Source organism: Oncorhynchus keta, chromosome 15 (assembly GCF_023373465.1).
Source record: "Oncorhynchus keta strain PuntledgeMale-10-30-2019 chromosome 15, Oket_V2, whole genome shotgun sequence".
NCBI classification, from domain to species: Eukaryota; Metazoa; Chordata; class Actinopteri; order Salmoniformes; family Salmonidae; genus Oncorhynchus; species Oncorhynchus keta.
The window spans coordinates 3,605,158-3,624,927 of NC_068435.1; the positions used below are offsets into that span (position 1 = coordinate 3,605,158).

Genomic DNA, 19,770 nt, shown 5'->3' on the forward strand with positions numbered 1-19,770 from the left:
TCCTGGGGTTTATTATGGATCCCCATTAGTTCCTGCCAAGGCAGCAGCTACTCTTCCTGGGGTTTATTATGGATCCCCATTAGTTCCTGCCAAGGCAGCAGCTACTCTTCCTGGGGTTTATTATGGATCCCATTAGTTCCTGCCAAGGCAGCAGCTACTCTTCCTGGGGTTTATTATGGATCCCCATTAGTTCCTGCAGCAGCTACTCTTCCTGGGGTTTATTATGGATCCCCATTAGTTCCTGCCAAGGCAGCAGCTACTCTTCCTGGGGTTTATTATGGATCCCCATTAGTTCCTGCCAAGGCAGCAGCTACTCTTCCTGGGGTTTATTATGGATCCCATTAGTTCCTGCCAAGGCAGCAGCTATTCTTCCTGGGGTTAATTATGGATCCCCATTAGTTCCTGCCAAGGCAGCAGCTACTCTTCCTGGGGTTTATTATGGATCCCCATTTAGTTCCTACAAAGGCAGCAGCTACTCTTCCTGGGGTTTATTATGGATCCCCATTAGTTCCTGCCAAGGCAGCAGCTACTCTTCCTGGGGTTTATTATGGATCCCCATTAGTTCCTGCCAAGGCAGCAGCTACTCTTCCTGGGGTTTATTATGGATCCCCATTTGTTCCTACCAAGGCAGCAGCTACTCTTCCTGGGGTTTATTATGGATCCCCATTAGTTCCTGCCAAGGCAGCAGCTACTCTTCCTGGGGTTTATTATGGATCCCCATTAGTTCCTGCCAAGGCAGCAGCTACTCTTCCTGGGGTTTATTATGGATCCCCATTAGTTCCTGCCAAGGCAGCAGCTACTCTTCCTGGGGTTTATTATGGATCCCCATTAGTTCCTGCCAAGGCAGCAGCTACTCTTCCTGGGGTTTATTATGGATCCCCATTTAGTTCCTACCAAGGCAGCAGCTACTCTTCCTGGGGTTTATTATGGATCCCCATTAGTTCCTGCCAAGGCAGCAGCTACTCTTCCTGGGGTTTATTATGGATCCCCATTAGTTCCTGCCAAGGCAGCAGCTACTCTTCCTGGGGTTTATTATGGATCCCCATTAGTTCCTGCCAAGGCAGCAGCTACTCTTCCTGGGGTTTATTATGGATCCCCATTAGTTCCTGCCAAGGCAGCAGCTACTCTTCCTGGGGTTTATTATGGATCCCCATTAGTTCCTGCCAAGGCAGCAGCTACTCTTCCTGGGGTTTATTATGGATCCCCATTTAGTTCCTACCAAGGCAGCAGCTACTCTTCCTGGGGTTTATTATGGATCCCCATTAGTTCCTGCCAAGGCAGCAGCTACTCTTCCTGGGGTTTATTATGGATCCCCATTAGTTCCTGCCAAGGCAGCAGCTACTCTTCCTGGGGTTTATTATGGATCCCCATTAGTTCCTGCCAAGGCAGCAGCTACTCTTCCTGGGGTTTATTATGGATCCCCATTAGTTCCTGCCAAGGCAGCAGCTACTCTTCCTGGGGTTTATTATGGATCCCCATGAGTTCCTGCCAAGGCAGCAGCTACTCTTCCTGGGGTTTATTATTGATCCCCACTAGTTCCTGCCAAGGCAGCAGCTACTCTTCCTGGGGTCCAAACACATTAAGGCACTTACACTTAATGTAAGTGTACCCATTAAGCCCACTTCCATATTGTTAGATCCTATACAGTACCAAAATACTCGTCATTTAAAAAAAAACTATTTTCTACACTGTAGAAATATAGTGAAGATATCACAACTATGAAATAACCCATATGGAATCATGTAGTAACCCAAAAAGTGTTTAACAAATCAAAATATATTTGAGATTCTTTAAAGTAGCCACCCTTTGCCTTGACAGCTTTGCACACTCTTGGCATTCTCTCAACCAGCTTCATGAGGTAGTCACCTGGAATGCATTTCAATTAACAGGTGTGCCTTGTTAAAAGTTAATTTGTGGAATTTCTTTCATTACTTTAAGACATGAAGGTCCGTCAATGTGAAACATTTCAAGAACTTTGAAAGTTTCTTCAAGTGCAGTCGCAAAAACCATCAAGCGCTATGATGAAACTGGCTCTCATAAGGACCGCCACAAGAAAGGAAGACCCAGAGTTACCTCTGCTGCAGAGGATACATTCATTAGGAGTTACCAGCCTCAGAAATTGCAGCCCAAATAAATGCTTCAGAGAGTTCAAGTAAGACGCATCTCAACATCAACTGTTCGGAGGAGAATGCGTGATTCAGGCTTTTGTGGTCGAATTGCTGCAAACCACTACTAAAGGACACCAATAAGAAGAGACTTGCTTGGGCCAAGAAACACAAGAAATGGACATTAGACTGGTGGAAATCTGTCCTTTGGTCTGATGAGTCCAAATTTGAGATTTTTGGTTCCAACTGCTGTGTATTTGTGAGACGCAGAGAAGATGAACGGATGATGTCCGCATGTGTGGTTCCTACCGTGAAGCATGGAGGAGGAGGTGGTGGTGTGATGTTTTGGGGGTGCTTTTCTGGTGACACTGTCTGATTTTATTTAGAATTCAAGGCACACTTAACCAGCCTGCCTACCACAGCATTCTGCAGTGATATGCCATCCCATCTGCTTTGCGCTTACCAGTGAAAAGACACCTCATTCAAGGGTTTCTCTATTTTTGTTGTTGTACTATTTTCAACATTGGAGAATAATAGTGAAGACATCAAAACTATGAAATAACACATTATGGAATCATGTAGAAGCCAGAAAAGTGTTGAAAAAAATCTAAATTTGTAAAACAGTCACTCTTCAATCTCTGGTCCCTGGTAAAAAAAAGTAATATTTTAACTAGGCAAGTTAGGTAAGAAGAAATTATTATTTACAGTGACGACCTACCCCGGCCAAACCCTAACCAGGACGACACTGGGGCAATTGTGCGCCGCCCTGTGGGACTCGAAATAACGGCCGGTTGTGATACCGCCTGGAATTGAACCCGGGTCTGTAGTGGACGCCTCTAGCACTGAGATGCAGTGTCTTAGACCGCTGTACCACTTGGGAGCGTAAAGCCTGGTCCTCTCCCCTCCCTTGTACTGTCCATGACCCTGAAGTTCAAACAGAACAGTTTTTAACCCCTGAGGTCCCGGTCAGCAAGAAGACTGGCCAGGTGTGTGTGTGTGTGTGTGTGTGTGTGTGTGTGTGTGTGTACTGTTCTACTCCGATTGGCCATTGCTCTTTATCCTCTATCAGACCAAGACCACAGTCGATTCCTCTCTAGTCATTTCCCTGAAGTGTGCACTCATTCAGTAATAGGTGATCAGAATTCAGCTCAACAGGTGTGGGATGAAACGGTAACACCAAATAAAAGATATGGGTGCTTGGCGCTGGCCAGACTGGATGAGGAAGTGAGCCTGAGTGTGACGGGTTCCTTGTCGTTGCAGATATGGGTGCTTGGCGCTGGCCAGACTGGATGAGGAAGTGAGCCTGAGTGTGACGGGTTCCTTGTCGTTGCAGATATGGGTGCTTGGCGCTGGCCAGACTGGATGAGGAAGTGAGCCTGAGTGTGAAGGAGATCACAGCTACCCAGGACTACTGTTGGAGAGGACCTCTGGACAGGTGAGGGAGGGAGTGAGCGAGATGATTGCCCGATGAGCGAGACATGGGGAGGGAGATGAAGAGATTGAGGGCGTTAACCCAGATAACTACTTCCAGTGCCGGTGCTAACCCGGTGTTAACCCGGTGTTAACCCTATATTAACAGGTTCCTGCAGCGTGTTTCAGGGTGGAGGTACCGGACTCATGGACAACCACTTCCAGACAGAGGCCTTCAACCTGGATAAAGTGTTGGATGACTTTGAACAGAAGCAAGGTGAGTCAATTAACACATTTAACCAATTCATCAATCAATCCATCCATCAACCCGCCAATCAGATTCGCACTTACTATGCTGTGGTCCGATTCTCTACCCTTCTCTCTATGTATGTTTAAGCAAAGCAGAGGACCAGCGCTTTTGCCAATAATTGGGAAAAAGATGAGAATTGGGTTGCCTGTGTAAGCACAGCCCTGGATCAGAATTGGGGTGTCTGTGTAAACAACGCCCTAGATCAGAATTGGGCTGTCTGTGTAAACAACGCCCTGGATCAGAATTGGGCTGGCTGTGTAAACAACGCCCTGGATCAGAATTGGGCTGGCTGTGTAAACAACGCCCTGGATCAGAATTGGGCTGGCTGTGTAAACAACGCCCTGGATCAGAATTGGGCTGGCTGTGTAAACAACGCCCTGGATCAGAATTGGGCTGGCTGTGTAAACAACGCCCTGGATCAGAATTGGGCTGGCTGTGTAAACAACGCCCTGGATCAGAATTGGGCTGGCTGTGTAAACAACGCCCTGGATCAGAATTGGGCTGGCTGTGTAAACAACGCCCTGGATCAGAATTGGGCTGGCTGTGTAAACAACGCCCTGGATCAGAATTGGGCTGGCTGTGTAAACAACGCCCTGGATCAGAATTGGGCTGGCTGTGTAAACAACGCCCTGGATCAGAATTGGGCTGGCTGTGTAAACAACGCCCTGGATCAGAATTGGGCTGGCTGTGTAAACGCCCTGGATCAGAATTGGGCTGGCTGTGTAAACAACAGCCTGTGTAAACAACGCCCTGGATCAGAATTGGGCTGGCTGTGTAAACAACGCCCTGGATCAGAATTGGGCTGGCTGTGTGGAAACAACGCCCTGGATCAGAATTGGGCTGGCTGTGTAAACAACGCCCTGGATCAGAATTGGGCTGGCTGTGTAAACAACGCCCTGGATCAGAATTGGGCTGGCTGTCAGAATTGGGCTGGCTGTGTAAACAACGCCCTGGAAGAATTGGGCGCCAACGCCCTGGATCAGAATTGGGCTGGCTGTGTAAACAACGCCCTGGATCAGAATTGGGCTGGCTGTGTAAACAACGCCCTGGATCAGAATTGGGCTGGCTGTGTAAACAACGCCCTGGATCAGAATTGGGCTGGCTGTGTAAACAACGCCCTGGATCAGAATCAGAATTGGGCTGAACAACGCCCTGGGCTGGCTGTGTAAACAACGCCCTGGATCAGAATTGGGCTGGCTGTGTAAACAACGCCCTGGATCAGATCAGAATGGGCTGGCTGTGTAAACAACGCCCTGGATCAGAATTCAGAATTGGGCTGGCTGTGTAAACAACGCCCTGGATCAGTAAACAACGCCCTGGATCAGAATTGGGCTGGCTGTGTAAACAACGCCCTGGATCAGAATTGGGCTGGCTGTGTAAACAACGCCCTGGATCAGAATTGGGCTGGCTGTGTAAACAACGCCCTGGATCAGAATTGGGCTGCCCCTCTGTGTAAACAACGCCCTAGATCAGAATTGGGCTGTCTGTGTAAACAACGCCCTGGATCAGAATTGGGCTGTCTGTGTAAACAACGCCCTGGATCAGAATTGGGCTAAACAACGCCCTAGATCAGAATTGGGCTGGCTGTGTAAACAACGCCCTGGATCAGAATTGGGCTGGCTGTGTAAACACATCCTTGGTGTGTGAAGGCAGAGTATTAGAGTGTTTTGTTAGACACACCGAGAGGGAACACAGGTTATTGAATGGGTAATTTGTGCCTCGTGTATTTGGTCGAGGGTTGTCTCTCTCTGTGTGTCACATTGTACGTTTTGAAAATGTTGACGGACAGGACCTCCATAGTCATCGTACACTGTCTGTAGGACAGTTCAGTGTGTGTGTGTCTATTTAAGGCTAGTGCAGAGATCAGCAGTGTAAGGTTGGAGCTGTGTTGAGGCTGGGTCTGTGATAATGAGAGATTGGGTTTCCTCCCCATTTGTTCCTTAAAGGTGACATGAATTATCACAGACACAGACACACAGACACACAGAGACACAGAGACACAGAGACACAGAGACACAGTCGCTCAGCTGGTTGTGTGTGCCTGCCATGTCACGGTACAGAGGGCTCTGTGTGTGTTCAGGCTGTGAGTGATTATCTGGGAGTCCTCAGCCAGATCCAGTTTGGCAGATTAACTGTGTGTAGTGTGTGGGTGTGTTCAGGAATGTGGACTCCTCCCAACATTCCAGACAGTATTCAAGTGTCGGAGAGGAAAGGAGAGGAAAGAGGGAAAGAGGGAAAGAGGAAAGGAGAGGAAAGAGGAAAGGAGAGGAAAGAGGAAAGGAGAGGAAAGAGGAAAGGAGAGGAAAGAGGAAAGAGGGAGGGGAGGAAAGGGGGAGGGGAGGAAAGGGGGAGGGGAGGAAAGAGGAAAGGAGAGGAAAGGAGGGGGAGGGGAGGGAGGAAAGAGGGAGGAAAGAGTGAGGGTGAGGGGAGCGAGGGAGAGGGGAGGGAGGAAAGAGAGAGAGGGAGGGAGGAAAGAGAGCGAGAAAGAGGGAGGAAAGAGGGAGAGGGAGGAGAGAGGGAGGAAAGAGGGAGAGGGAGGAAAGAGGGAGAGGGAGGAAAGAGGGAGGAAAGAGGGAGAGGGAGGAAAGAGGGAGAGGGAGGAAAGAGAGCGAGGGAGAGGGAGGAAAGAGAGCGAGGGAGAGGGAGGAAAGGGAGCGAGGGAGGAAAGGGAGCGAGGGAGAGGGGAGGGAGCGAGGGAGAGGGGAGGGAGGAAAGAGAGCGAGGGAGGAAAGAGTGAGGGAGAGGGGAGGGAGGAAAGAGTGAGGGAGAGGGGAGGGAGGAAAGAGGGAGAGGGGAGGAAAGAGGGAGAGGGGAGGAAAGAGGGAGAGGGGAGCGAGGGAGAGGGGAGGGAGGGAGAGGGGAGGGAGGAAAGAGTGAGGGGAGGGAGGAAAGAGTGAGGGAGAGGGGAGGGAGGAAAGAGTGAGGGGGAGGTGAGGGGAGGAAAGAGGGTGAGGACAGAGGAGAGGAGAGGAAAGGAGAGGGAGGGAAGAGGGGAGGAAAGAGAGTGAGGGAGAGGGGAGGAAAGAGAGGGAGGGAAGAGGGGAGGAAAGAGAGTGAGGGAGAGGGGAGGAAAGAGTGAGGGAGAGGGGAGGAAAGAGAGGAGAGGAAAGGAGAAGGAGAGGGGAGGAAAGGAAAGGAGAGGGAGGGAAGAGGGGAGGAAAGGGAGGGAGAGGGGAGGAAAGGGAGGGAGAGGGGAGGAAAGGGAGGGAGAGGGGTGAGGGGAGGGAGAGGGGAGGGAGAAGAGGGGAGAGGAAAGAGAGGGAGGTGAGGAGAGGAGAGGGGAGGAATGGAAAGGAGAGGAAGAGGGGGAGGAAAGAGGAAGAGAGGGAGGGAGAGGGGAGGAAAGAGGGAGGGAAAGGGAGGGAGGGAGAGGGGAGGAAAGGGGGAGGGAGAGGAGAGGGGAGGGAAGGAGAGAGGGAGGAAAGGGAGAGGAGAGAGAGAGGAAAGGGAGAGGAGAGAGAGAGAGAGGGAGAGGAAAGGGAGGGAGGAAAAAGAGGGGAGGAGAGGGGGAGGGAGAGGAAAGAAGGGGAGGGAGAGGAAAGAGAGGAGAGGAGAGGGGAGGACAGGGAGAGGGAAAGAGAAAGAGAGGGAGAGGAAAGAGAGGAGGACAGAGAGGGGAGGAGAGGAGGGAGAGGGGCCACAACCCTCCCAATACATCCCACCACCCATTCCAGCCTCGTTACTTCATTTCTCCACATCAGTAACAGAGTTTGTATTTGGTGGTTTAGTATTACATCCCTCTTTCCTGTTGTCTCTGGTAATGTCCTAACCTCTTTCCTGTTGTCTCTGGTAATGTCCTTCCCTCTTTCCTGTTGTCTGGTAATGTCCTTCCCTCTTTCCTGTTGTGTCTGGTAATGTCCTACCCTCTTTCCTGTTGCCTCTGGTAATGTCCTACCCTCTTTCCTGTTGTCTGGTAATGTCCTACCCTCTTTCCTGTTGTCTCTGGTAATGTCCTACCCTCTTTCCTGTTGTCTCTGGTAATGCTATTTCCTGTTGTCTCTGGTAATTTCCTACCCTCTTTCCTGTTGTGTCTGGTAATGTCCTACCCTCTTTCCTGTTGTGTCTGGTAATGTCCTTCCCTCTTTCCTGTTGTCTCTGGTAATGTCCTTCCCTCTTTCCTGTTGTCTCTGGTAATGTCCTACCCTCTTTCCTGTTGCCTCTGGTAATGTCCTACCCTCTTTCCTGTTGTGTCTGGTAATGTCCTTCCCTCTTTCCTGTTGTCTCTGGTAATGTCCTACCCTCTTTCCTGTTGTCTCTGGTAATGTCCTACCCTCTTTCCTGTTGTCTCTGGTAATGCCCTTCCCTCTTTCCTGTTGTCTCTGGTAATGTCCTACCCTCTTTCCTGTTGCCTCTGGTAATGTCCTTCCCTCTTTCCTGTTGTCTCTGGTAATGTCCTTCCCTCTTTCCTGTTGCGTCTGGTAATGTCCTTCCCTCTTTCCTGTTGCCTCTGGTAATGTCCTACCCTCTTTCCTGTTGTGTCTGGTAATGTCCTTCCCTCTTTCCTGTTGTCTCTGGTAATGTCTTTCCTGTTGTCTCTGGTAATGTCTTTCCTGTTGTCTCTGGTAATGTCTTTCCTGTTGTCTCTGGTAATGTCTTTCATGTTGTCTCTGGTAATGTCCTTCCCTCTTTCCTGTTGTCTCTGGTAATGTCCTTCCCTGTTGTCTCTGGTAATGTCCTTCCCTCTTTCCTGTTGTCTCTGGTAATGTCTTTCCTGTTGTCTCTGGTAATGTCTTTCCTGTTGTCTCTGGTAATGTCTTTCCTGTTGTCTCTGGTAATGTCTTTCCTGTTGTCTCTGGTAATGTCTTTCCTGTTGTCTCTGGTAATGTCTATCCTGTTGTCTCTGGTAATGTCTATCCTGTTGTCTCTGGTAATGTCTTTCCTGTTGTCTCTGGTAATGTCCTTCCCTCTTTCCCGTTGTCTCTGGTAATGTCCTTCCTCTTTCCCGTTGTCTCTGGTAATGTCTTTCCCGTTGTCTCTGGTAATGTCTTTCCTGTTGTCTCTGGTAATGTCTTTCCTGTTGTCTCTGGTAATGTCTTTCCTGTTGTCTCTGGTAATGTCCTTCCCTCTTTCCTGTTGTCTCTGGTAATGTCTTTCCTGTTGTCTCTGGTAATGTCTTTCCTGTTGTCTCTGGTAATGTCTTTCCTGTTGTCTCTGGTAATGTCTTTCCTGTTGTCTCTGGTAATGTCTTTCCTGTTGTCTCTGGTAATGTCTTTCCTGTTGTCTCTGGTAATGTCTTTCCCGTTGTCTCTGGTAATGTCTTTCCCGTCTTTCCCGTTAATGTCTGTTGTCTCTGGTAATGTCTTTCCCTCTTTCTGGTAATGTCTTTCCCGTTGTCTCTGGTAATGTCTTTCCCTCTTTCCTGTTGTCTCTGGTAATGTCTTTCCTGTTGTCTCTGGTAATGTCTTTCCTGTTGTCTCTGTAATGTCTTTCCTGTTGTCTCTGGTAATGTCCTTCCTCTTTCCTGTTGTCTCTGGTAATGTCTTTCCTGTTGTCTCTGGTAATGTCTTCCCTCTTTCCTGTTGTCTCTGGTAATGTCCTTCCCTCTTTCCTGTTGTCTCTGGTAATGTCCTACCCTCTTTCCTGTTGTCTCTGGTAATGTCCTTCCCTCTCTTAATGTCCTGTTGTCTCTGGTAATGTCCTTCCCTCTTTCCTGTTGTCTCTGGTAATGTCCTACCCTCTTTCCTGTTGTCTCTGGTAATGTCCTTCCCTCTTTCCTGTTGTCTCTGTTGTCTCTGGTAATGTCCTTCCCTCTTTCCTGTTGTCTCTGGTAATGTCCTTTCTTTCCTGTTGTCTCTGGTAATGTCCTTCTTTCCTGTTGTCTCTGGTAATGCCCTCCTGTTGTCTCTGGTAATGTCCTTCTGGTAATGTCCTGTTGTCTCTGGTAATGTCCTTCCCTCTTTCCTGTTGTGTCTGGTAATGCCCTTCCCTCTTCCTGTTGTCTCTGGTAATGTCTTTCCTGTTGTCTCTGGTAATGTCCTTCCCTCTTTCCTGTTGTCTCTGGTAATGTTCCCTTTCCTGTTGTCTCTGGTAATGTCTTTCCTGGTAATGTCTTTCCCGTTGTCTCTGGTAATGTCTTTCCTGTTGTCTCTGGTAATGTCTTTCCTGTTGTCTCTGGTAATGTCTTTCCTGTTGTCTCTGGTAATGTCTTTCCCTGTTGTCTCTGGTAATGTCTTTCCTGTTGTCTCTGGTAATGTCTTTCCCTGTTGTCTCTGGTAATGTCCTTTCTTTCCTGTTGTCTCTGGTAATGTCTTTCCTGTTGTCTCTGGTAATGTCCCTGTTGTCTCTGGTAATGTCTTTCCTGTTGTCTCTGGTAATGTCTTTCCTGTTGTCTCTGGTAATGTCTTTCCTGTTGTCTCTGGTAATGTCTTTCCTGTTGTCTCTGGTAATGTCTTTCCTGTTGTCTCTGGTAATGTCTTTCCTGTTGTCTCTGGTAATGTCTTTCCTGTTGTCTCTGGTAATGTCTTTCCTGTTGTCTCTGGTAATGTCTTTCCTGTTGTCTCTGGTAATGTCTATCCTGTTGTCTCTGGTAATGTCTATCCTGTTGTCTCTGGTAATGTCTTTCCTGTTGTCTCTGGTAATGTCCTTCCCTCTTTCCCGTTGTCTCTGGTAATGTCCTTCCCTCTTTCCCGTTGTCTCTGGTAATGTCTTTCCTGTTGTCTCTGGTAATGTCTTTCCTGTTGTCTCTGGTAATGTCTTTCCCTCTTTCCTGTTGTCTCTGGTAATGCCCTTCCCTCTTTCCTGTTGTCTCTGGTAATGTCTTTCCCGTTGTCTCTGGTAATGTCTTAACTGTTGTCTCTGGTAATGTCTTTCCCGTTGTCTCTGGTAATGTCTTTCCTGTTGTCTCTGGTAATGTCTTTCCCTGTTGTCTCTGGTAATGTCTTTCCTGTTGTCTCTGGTAATGTCTTTCCTGTTGTCTCTGGTAATGTCTTTCCTGTTGTCTCTGGTAATGTCTTTCTGGTAATGTCTTTCCCTTGTCTCTGGTAATGTCTCTGGTAATGTCTTTCCCGTCTCTTTTCCTGTTGTCTCTGGTAATGTCTTTCCTGTTGTCTCTGGTAATGTCTTTCCCGTTGTCTGGTAATGTCTTTCCTGTTGTCTCTGGTAATGTCTTTCCTTTGTCCTGGTAATGTCTTTCCTGTTGTCTCTGGTAATGTCCTTCCTCTGGTTTCATTCCTGTTGTCTCTGGTAATGTCCTTCCCTCTTTCCCGTTGTCCTGTAATGTCTTCCCTCTGGTCTCTGGTAATGTCTTTCCTGTTGTCTCTGGTAATGTCTTTCCTGTTGTCTCTGGTAATGTCCTTCCCTCTTTCCCGTTGTCTCTGGTAATGTCTTTCCTGTTGTCTCTGGTAATGTCTTTCCTGTTGTCTCTGGTAATGTCTTTCCCTCTTTCCTGTTGTCTCTGGTAATGCCCTTCCCTCTTTCCTGTTGTCTCTGGTAATGTCTTTCCCGTTGTCTCTGGTAATGTCTTAACTGTTGTCTCTGGTAATGTCTTTCCTGTTGTCTCTGGTAATGTCTTTCCTGTTGTCTCTGGTAATGTCTTTCCTGTTGTCTCTGGTAATGTCTTTCCCGTTGTCTCTGGTAATGTCTTTCCCGTTGTCTCTGGTAATGTCTTTCCCGTTGTCTCTGGTAATGTCTTTCCCGTTGTCTCTGGTAATGTCTTTCCCGTTGTCTCTGGTAATGTCTTTCCCGTTGTCTCTGGTAATGTCTTTCCGTTGTCTCTGGTAATCTCTGGTAATGTCTTTCCTGTTGTCTTTCTGTTGTCTCTGGTAATGTCTTTCCTGTTGTCTCTGGTAATGTCTTTCATGTTGTCTCTGGTAATGTCCTTCCCTCTTTCCTGTTGTCTCTGGTAATGTCCTACCCTCTTTCCTGTTGTCTCTGGTAATGTCCTTCTTTCCTGTTGTCTCTGGTAATGTCCTACCCTCTTTCCTGTTGTCTCTGGTAATGTCCTTCCCTCTTTCCTGTTGTCTCTGGTAATGTCCTACCCTCTTTCCTGTTGTCTCTGGTAATGCCCTTCCCTCTTTCCTGTTGTCTCTGGTAATGTCCTACCCTCTTTCCTGTTGTCTCTGGTAATGTTCTTCCCTCTTTCCTGTTGTCTCTGGTAATGTCCTTCCCTCTTTCCTGTTGCTCTGGTAATGTCCTTCCCTCTTTCCTGTTGTCTCTGGTAATGTCCTTCCCTCTTTCCTGTTGTCTCTGGTAATGTCCTTCCCTCTTTCCTGTTGCCTCTGGTAATGTCCTTCCCTCTTTCCTGTTGTCTCTGGTAATGTCCTTCCCTCTTTCCTGTTGTCTCTGGTAATGCCCTTCCCTCTTTCCTGTTGTCTCTGGTAATGCCCTTCCCTCTTTCCTGTTGTCTCTGGTAATGCCCTTCCCTCTTTCCTGTTGTCTCTGGTAATGCCCTTCCCTCTTTCCTGTTGTCTCTGGTAATGCCCTTCCCTCTTTCCTGTTGTCTCTGGTAATGCCCTTCCCTCTTTCCTGTTGTCTCTGGTAATGCCCTTCCCTCTTTCCTGTTGTCTCTGGTAATGTCTTTCCTGTTGTCTCTGGTAATGTCTTTCCCGTTGTCTCTGGTAATGTCTTTCCTGTTGTCTCTGGTAATGTCTTTCCTGTTGTCTCTGGTAATGTCTTTCCTCTGGTAATGTCTTTCATGTTGTCTCTGGTAATGTCTTTCCTGTTGTCTCTGGTAATGTCTTTCCTGTTGTCTCTGGTAATGTCTTTCCTGTTGTCTCTGGTAATGTCTTTCCTGTTGTCTCTGGTAATGTCTTTCCCGTTGTCTCTGGTAATGTCTTTCCCGTTGTCTCTGGTAATGTCTTTCCCGTTGTCTTTAATGTCTTTCGTTGTCTCTGGTAATGTCTTTCCTGTTGTCTCTGGTAATGTCTTTCCTGTTGTCTCTGGTAATGTCTTTCCTGTTGTCTCTGGTAATGTCTTTCCCGTTGTCTCTGGTAATGTCTTTCCCGTTGTCTCTGGTAATGTCTTTCCTGTTGTCTCTGGTAATGTCTTTCCCGTTGTCTCTGGTAATGTCTTTCCCGTTGTCTCTGGTAATGTCTTTCCTGTTGTCTCTGGTAATGTCTTTCCTGTTGTCTCTGGTAATGTCTTTCCCGTTGTCTCTGGTAATGTCTTTCCTGTTGTCTCTGGTAATGTCTTTCCTGTTGTCTCTGGTAATGTCTTTCCTGTTGTCTCTGGTAATGTCTTTCCCTCTTTCCTGTTGTCTCTGGTAATGTCTTTCCCGTTGTCTCTGGTAATGTCTTTCCCGTTGTCTCTGGTAATGTCTTTCCCGTTGTCTCTGGTAATGTCTTTCCTGTTGTCTCTGGTAATGTCTTTCCTGTTGTCTGTTGTCTCTGGTAATGTCCTTCCCTCTTTCCCGTTGTCTCTGGTAATGTCTTTCCTGTTGTCTCTGGTAATGTCTTTCCTCTTTCCTGTTGTCTCTGGTAATGTCTATTTCCTGTTGTCTCTGGTAATGTCTTTCCTGTTGTCTCTGGTAATGTCTTTCCTGTTGTCTCTGGTAATGTCCTTCCCTCTTTCCTGTTGTCTCTGGTAATGTCTTTCCTGTTGTCTCTGGTAATGTCTTTCCTGTTGTCTCTGGTAATGTCCTTCCCTCTTTCCTGTTGTCTCTGGTAATGTCTTTCCCGTTGTCTCTGGTAATGTCTTTCCCGTTGTCTCTGGTAATGTCTTTCCTGTTGTCTCTGGTAATGTCTTTCCCGTTGTCTCTGGTAATGTCTTTCCCGTTGTCTCTGGTAATGTCTTTCCTGTTGTCTCTGGTAATGTCTTTCATGTTGTCTCTGGTAATGTCTTTCCTGTTGTCTCTGGTAATGTCTTTCCTGTTGTCTCTTCCCGTTGTCTCTGGTAATGTCTTTCCCGTTGTCTCTGGTAATGTCTTTCCCGTTGTCTCTGGTAATGTCTTTCCCGTTGTCTCTGGTAATGTCTTTCCCGTTGTCTCTGGTAATGTCTTTCCCGTTGTCTCTGGTAATGTCTTTCCCGTTGTCTCTGGTAATGTCTTTCCTGTTGTCTCTGGTAATGTCTTTCCTGTTGTCTCTGGTAATGTCTTTCCCGTTGTCTCTGGTAATGTCTTTCCTGTTGTCTCTGGTAATGTCTTTCCTGTTGTCTCTGGTAATGTCTTTCCTGTTGTCTCTGGTAATGTCTTTCCTGTTGTCTCTGGTAATGTCTTTCCTGTTGTCTCTGGTAATGTCCTTCCCTCTTTCATGTTGTCTCTGGTAATGTCCTTCCCTCTTTCCCGTTGTCTCTGGTAATGTCCTTCCCTCTTTCCCGTTGTCTCTGGTAATGTCTTTCCCGTTGTCTCTGGTAATGTCTTTCCTGTTGTCTCTGGTAATGTCTTTCCTGTTGTCTCTGGTAATGTCTTTCCTGTTGTCTCTGGTAATGTCTTTCCTGTTGTCTCTGGTAATGTCTTTCCCTCTTTCCTGTTGTCTCTGGTAATGCCCTTCCCTCTTTCCTGTTGTCTCTGGTAATGTCTTTCCCGTTGTCTCTGGTAATGTCTTTCCTGTTGTCTCTGGTAATGTCTTTCCTGTTGTCTCTGGTAATGTCTTTCCCGTTGTCTCTGGTAATGTCTTTCCCGTTGTCTCTGGTAATGTCTTTCCCGTTGTCTCTGGTAATGTCTTTCCCGTTGTCTCTGGTAATGTCTTTCCCGTTGTCTCTGGTAATGTCTTTCCCGTTGTCTCTGGTAATGTCTTTCCCGTTGTCTCTGGTAATGTCTTTCCCGTTGTCTCTGGTAATGTCTTTCCCGTTGTCTCTGGTAATGTCTTTCCTGTTGTCTCTGGTAATGTCTTTCCTGTTGTCTCTGGTAATGTCTTTCATGTTGTCTCTGGTAATGTCCTTCCCTCTTTCCTGTTGTCTCTGGTAATGTCCTACCCTCTTTCCTGTTGTCTCTGGTAATGTCCTACCCTCTTTCCTGTTGCCTCTGGTAATGTCCTACCCTCTTTCCTGTTGTGTCTGGTAATGTCCTTCCCTCTTTCCTGTTGTCTCTGGTAATGTCCTACCCTCTTTCCTGTTGTCTCTGGTAATGCCCTTCCCTCTTTCCTGTTGTCTCTGGTAATGTCCTACCCTCTTTCCTGTTGCCTCTGGTAATGTTCTTCCCTCTTTCCTGTTGTCTCTGGTAATGTCCTTCCCTCTTTCCTGTTGTGTCTGGTAATGTCCTTCCCTCTTTCCTGTTGCCTCTGGTAATGTCCTTCCCTCTTTCCTGTTGCCTCTGGTAATGTCCTTCCCTCTTTCCTGTTGCCTCTGGTAATGTCCTACCCTCTTTCCTGTTGTGTCTGGTAATGCCCTTCCCTCTTTCCTGTTGTCTCTGGTAATGCCCTTCCCTCTTTCCTGTTGTCTCTGGTAATGCCCTTCCCTCTTTCCTGTTGTCTCTGGTAATGCCCTTCCCTCTTTCCTGTTGTCTCTGGTAATGCCCTTCCCTCTTTCCTGTTGTCTCTGGTAATGCCCTTCCCTCTTTCCTGTTGTCTCTGGTAATGCCCTTCCCTCTTTCCTGTTGTCTCTGGTAATGCCCTTCCCTCTTTCCTGTTGTCTCTGGTAATGCCCTTCCCTCTTTCCTGTTGTCTCTGGTAATGTCTTTCCTGTTGTCTCTGGTAATGTCTTTCCTGTTGTCTCTGGTAATGTCTTTCATGTTGTCTCTGGTAATGTCTTTCATGTTGTCTCTGGTAATGTCTTTCATGTTGTCTCTGGTAATGTCTTTCATGTTGTCTCTGGTAATGTCTTTCCCGTTGTCTCTGGTAATGTCTTTCCTGTTGTCTCTGGTAATGTCTTTCCTGTTGTCTCTGGTAATGTCTTTCCCGTTGTCTCTGGTAATGTCTTTCCCGTTGTCTCTGGTAATGTCTTTCCCGTTGTCTCTGGTAATGTCTTTCCCGTTGTCTCTGGTAATGTCTTTCCTGTTGTCTCTGGTAATGTCTTTCCTGTTGTCTCTGGTAATGTCTTTCCCGTTGTCTCTGGTAATGTCTTTCCCGTTGTCTCTGGTAATGTCTTTCCCGTTGTCTCTGGTAATGTCTTTCCCGTTGTCTCTGGTAATGTCTTTCCTGTTGTCTCTGGTAATGTCTTTCCTGTTGTCTCTGGTAATGTCTTTCCCGTTGTCTCTGGTAATGTCTTTCCCGTTGTCTCTGGTAATGTCTTTCCCGTTGTCTCTGGTAATGTCTTTCCTGTTGTCTCTGGTAATGTCTTTCCTGTTGTCTCTGGTAATGCCCTTCCCTCTTTCCTGTTGTCTCTGGTAATGTCTTTCCCGTTGTCTCTGGTAATGTCTTTCCCGTTGTCTCTGGTAATGTCTTTCCCGTTGTCTCTGGTAATGTCTTTCATGTTGTCTCTGGTAATGTCCTTCCCTCTTTCCCGTTGTCTCTGGTAATGTCTTTCCTGTTGTCTCTGGTAATGTCTTTCCCTCTTTCCTGTTGTCTCTGGTAATGCTATTTCCTGTTGTCTCTGGTAATGCTATTTCCTGTTGTCTCTGGTAATGTCTTTCATGTTGTCTCTGGTAATGTCCTTCCCTCTTTCCTGTTGTCTCTGGTAATGTCTTTCCTGTTGTCTCTGGTAATGTCTTTCATGTTGTCTCTGGTAATGTCCTTCCCTCTTTCCTGTTGTCTCTGGTAATGTCTTTCCCGTTGTCTCTGGTAATGTCTTTCCCGTTGTCTCTGGTAATGTCTTTCCTGTTGTCTCTGGTAATGTATTTCCCGTTGTCTCTGGTAATGTCTTTCCCGTTGTCTCTGGTAATGTCTTTCCTGTTGTCTCTGGTAATGTCTTTCATGTTGTCTCTGGTAATGTCTTTCCCGTTGTCTCTGGTAATGTCTTTCCCTCTTTCCCGTTGTCTCTGGTAATGTCTTTCCCGTTGTCTCTGGTAATGTCTTTCCCGTTGTCTCTGGTAATGTCTTTCCCGTTGTCTCTGGTAATGTCTTTCCCGTTGTCTCTGGTAATGTCTTTCCCGTTGTCTCTGGTAATGTCTTTCCCGTTGTCTCTGGTAATGTCTTTCCCGTTGTCTCTGGTAATGTCTTTCCTGTTGTCTCTGGTAATGTCTTTCCCGTTGTCTCTGGTAATGTCTTTCCTGTTGTCTCTGGTAATGTCTTTCCTGTTGTCTCTGGTAATGTCTTTCCTGTTGTCTCTGGTAATGTCTTTCCTGTTGTCTCTGGTAATGTCTTTCCCGTTGTCTCTGGTAATGTCTTTCCCGTTGTCTCTGGTAATGTCTTTCCCTCTTTCCTGTTGTCTCTGGTAATGCCCTTCCCTCTTTCCTGTTGTCTCTGGTAATGTCTTTCCCTCTTTCCTGTTGTCTCTGGTAATGTCTTTCCCATTGTCTCTGGTAATGTCTTTCCCTCTTTCCTGTTGTCTCTGGTAATGCCCTTCCCTCTTTCCTGTTGCCTCTGGTAATGTCCTTCCCTCTTTCCTGTTGTCTCTGGTAATGTCTTTCCTGTTGTCTCTGGTAATGCCCTTCCCTCTTTCCTGTTGTCTCTGGTAATGTCTTTCCCATTGTCTCTGGTAATGTCTTTCCCTCTTTCCTGTTGTCTCTGGTAATGCCCTTCCCTCTTTCCTGTTGCCTCTGGTAATGTCCTTCCCTCTTTCCTGTTGTCTCTGGTAATGTCTTTCCTGTTGTCTCTGGTAATGCCCTTCCCTCTTTCCTGTTGTCTCTGGTAATGTCTTTCCCGTTGTCTCTGGTAATGTCTTTCCCGTTGTCTCTGGTAATGTCTTTCCCGTTGTCTCTGGTAATGTCTTTCCCGTTGTCTCTGGTAATGTCTTTCCCGTTGTCTCTGGTAATGTCTTTCCCGTTGTCTCTGGTAATGTCTTTCCCGTTGTCTCTGGTAATGTCTTTCCCGTTGTCTCTGGTAATGTCTTTCCCGTTGTCTCTGGTAATGTCTTTCCCGTTGTCTCTGGTAATGTCTTTCCTGTTGTCTCTGGTAATGTCTTTCCCGTTGTCTCTGGTAATGTCTTTCCTGTTGTCTCTGGTAATGTCTTTCCTGTTGTCTCTGGTAATGTCTTTCCTGTTGTCTCTGGTAATGTCTTTCCTGTTGTCTCTGGTAATGTCTTTCCTGTTGTCTCTGGTAATGTCTTTCCTGTTGTCTCTGGTAATGTCTTTCCTGTTGTCTCTGGTAATGTCTTTCCCGTTGTCTCTGGTAATGTCTTTCCCGTTGTCTCTGGTAATGTCTTTCCCGTTGTCTCTGGTAATGCCCTTCCCTCTTTCCTGTTGTCTCTGGTAATGCCCTTCCCTCTTTCCTGTTGTCTCTGGTAATGTCTTTCCCGTTGTCTCTGGTAATGCCCTTTCCCTCTTTCCTGTTGTCTCTGGTAATGCCCTTCCCTCTTTCCTGTTGTCTCTGGTAATGCCCTTCCCTCTTTCCTGTTGTCTCTGGTAATGCCCTTCCCTCTTTCCTGTTGTCTCTGGTAATGCCCTTCCCTCTTTCCTGTTGCCTCTGGTAATGCCCTTCCCTCTTTCCTGTTGCCTCTGGTAATGCCCTTCCCTATTTCCTGTTGTCTCTGGTAATGTCTTTCCCGTTGTCTCTGGTAATGCCCTTCCCTCTTTCCCGTTGTCTCTGGTAATGTCTTTCCCGTTGTCTCTGGTAATGTCTTTCCCGTTGTCTCTGGTAATGTCTTTCCCGTTGTCTCTGGTAATGTCTTTCATGTTGTCTCTGGTAATGTCCTTCCCTCTTTCCCGTTGTCTCTGGTAATGTCTTTCCTGTTGCCTCTGGTAATGTCCTTCCCTCTTTCCTGTTGTCTCTGGTAATGTATTTCCGGTTGTCTCTGGTAATGCCCTTCCCTCTTTCCTGTTGTCTCTGGTAATGTCTTTCCTGTTGTCTCTGGTAATGTCTTTCCTGTTGTCTCTGGTAATGTCTTTCCCGTTGTCTCTGGTAATGTCTTTCCCGTTGTCTCTGGTAATGTCTTTCCCGTTGTCTCTGGTAATGTCTTTCCTGTTGTCTCTGGTAATGTCTTTCCCGTTGTCTCTGGTAATGTCTTTCCCGTTGTCTCTGGTAATGTCTTTCCCGTTGTCTCTGGTAATGTCTTTCCCGTTGTCTCTGGTAATGTCTTTCCCGTTGTCTCTGGTAATGTCTTTCCCGTTGTCTCTGGTAATGTCTTTCCCGTTGTCTCTGGTAATGTCTTTCCCGTTGTCTCTGGTAATGTCTTTCCCGTTGTCTCTGGTAATGTCTTTCCCGTTGTCTCTGGTAATGTCTTTCCCTCTTTCCTGTTGTCTCTGGTAATGTCCTTCCCTCTTTCCTGTTGTCTCTGGTAATGTCCTTCCCTCTTTCCTGTTGCCTCTGGTAATGCTATTTCCTGTTGCCTCTGGTAATGCTATTTCCTGTTGCCTCTGGTAATGCTATTTCCTGTTGCCTCTGGTAATGTCCTTCCCTCTTTCCTGTTGTCTCTGGTAATGTCTTTCCCTCTTTCCTGTTGCCTCTGGTAATGTCCTTCCCTCTTTCCTGTTGTCTCTGGTAATGTCTTTCCTGTTGTCTCTGGTAATGTCTTTCCTGTTGTCTCTGGTAATGCTATTTCCTGTTGCCTCTGGTAATGCTATTTCCTGTTGCCTCTGGTAATGTCCTTCCCTCTTTCCTGTTGTCTCTGGTAATGCCCTTCCCTCTTTCCTGTTGTCTCTGGTAATGCCCTTCCCTCTTTCCTGTTGTCTCTGGTAATGCCCTTCCCTCTTTCCTGTTGTCTCTGGTAATGTCCTTCCTTCTTTCCTGTTGTCTCTGGTAATGCTCTTTCCTGTTGTCTCTGGTAATGTCCTTCCCTCTTTCCTGTTGTCTCTGGTAATGTCTTTCCTGTTGTCTCTGGTAATGCCCTTCCCTCTTTCCTGTTGTCTCTGGTAATGTCCTTCCCTCTTTTCCTGTTGTCTCTGGTAATGCTATTTCCTGTTGCCTCTGGTAATGTCCTTCCCTCTTTCATGTTGTCTCTGGTAATGCTATTTCCTGTTGCCTCTGGTAATGTCCTTCCCTCTTTCCTGTTGCCTCTGGTAATGCCCTTCCCTCTTTCCTGTTGTCTCTGGTAATGCTA

General features: G+C 47.1%; 1 protein-coding gene across 5 annotated transcripts in view; it reads left to right on the forward strand.

Annotated features, from left to right (window-relative positions):
• Positions 1-19,770, forward strand: part of LOC118376095 (zinc finger FYVE domain-containing protein 9-like) — a 57,468-nt gene that overhangs the window by 13,082 nt on the left and 24,616 nt on the right. For 3 of the 5 annotated variants that reach the window (XM_052462892.1, XM_052462896.1, XM_052462893.1), the window contains exons 2-3: positions 3,439-3,540; positions 3,685-3,792. In XM_052462892.1, the coding sequence (XP_052318852.1) occupies positions 3,723-3,792 (70 nt within the window). In that variant the 5' untranslated portion in view covers positions 3,439-3,540; positions 3,685-3,722. Of the gene's footprint in view, positions 1-3,365; positions 3,541-3,684; positions 3,793-19,770 lie in introns of all 5 variants that reach the window. The other 2 variants (XM_052462895.1, XM_052462894.1) reach the window with 1 other exon arrangement.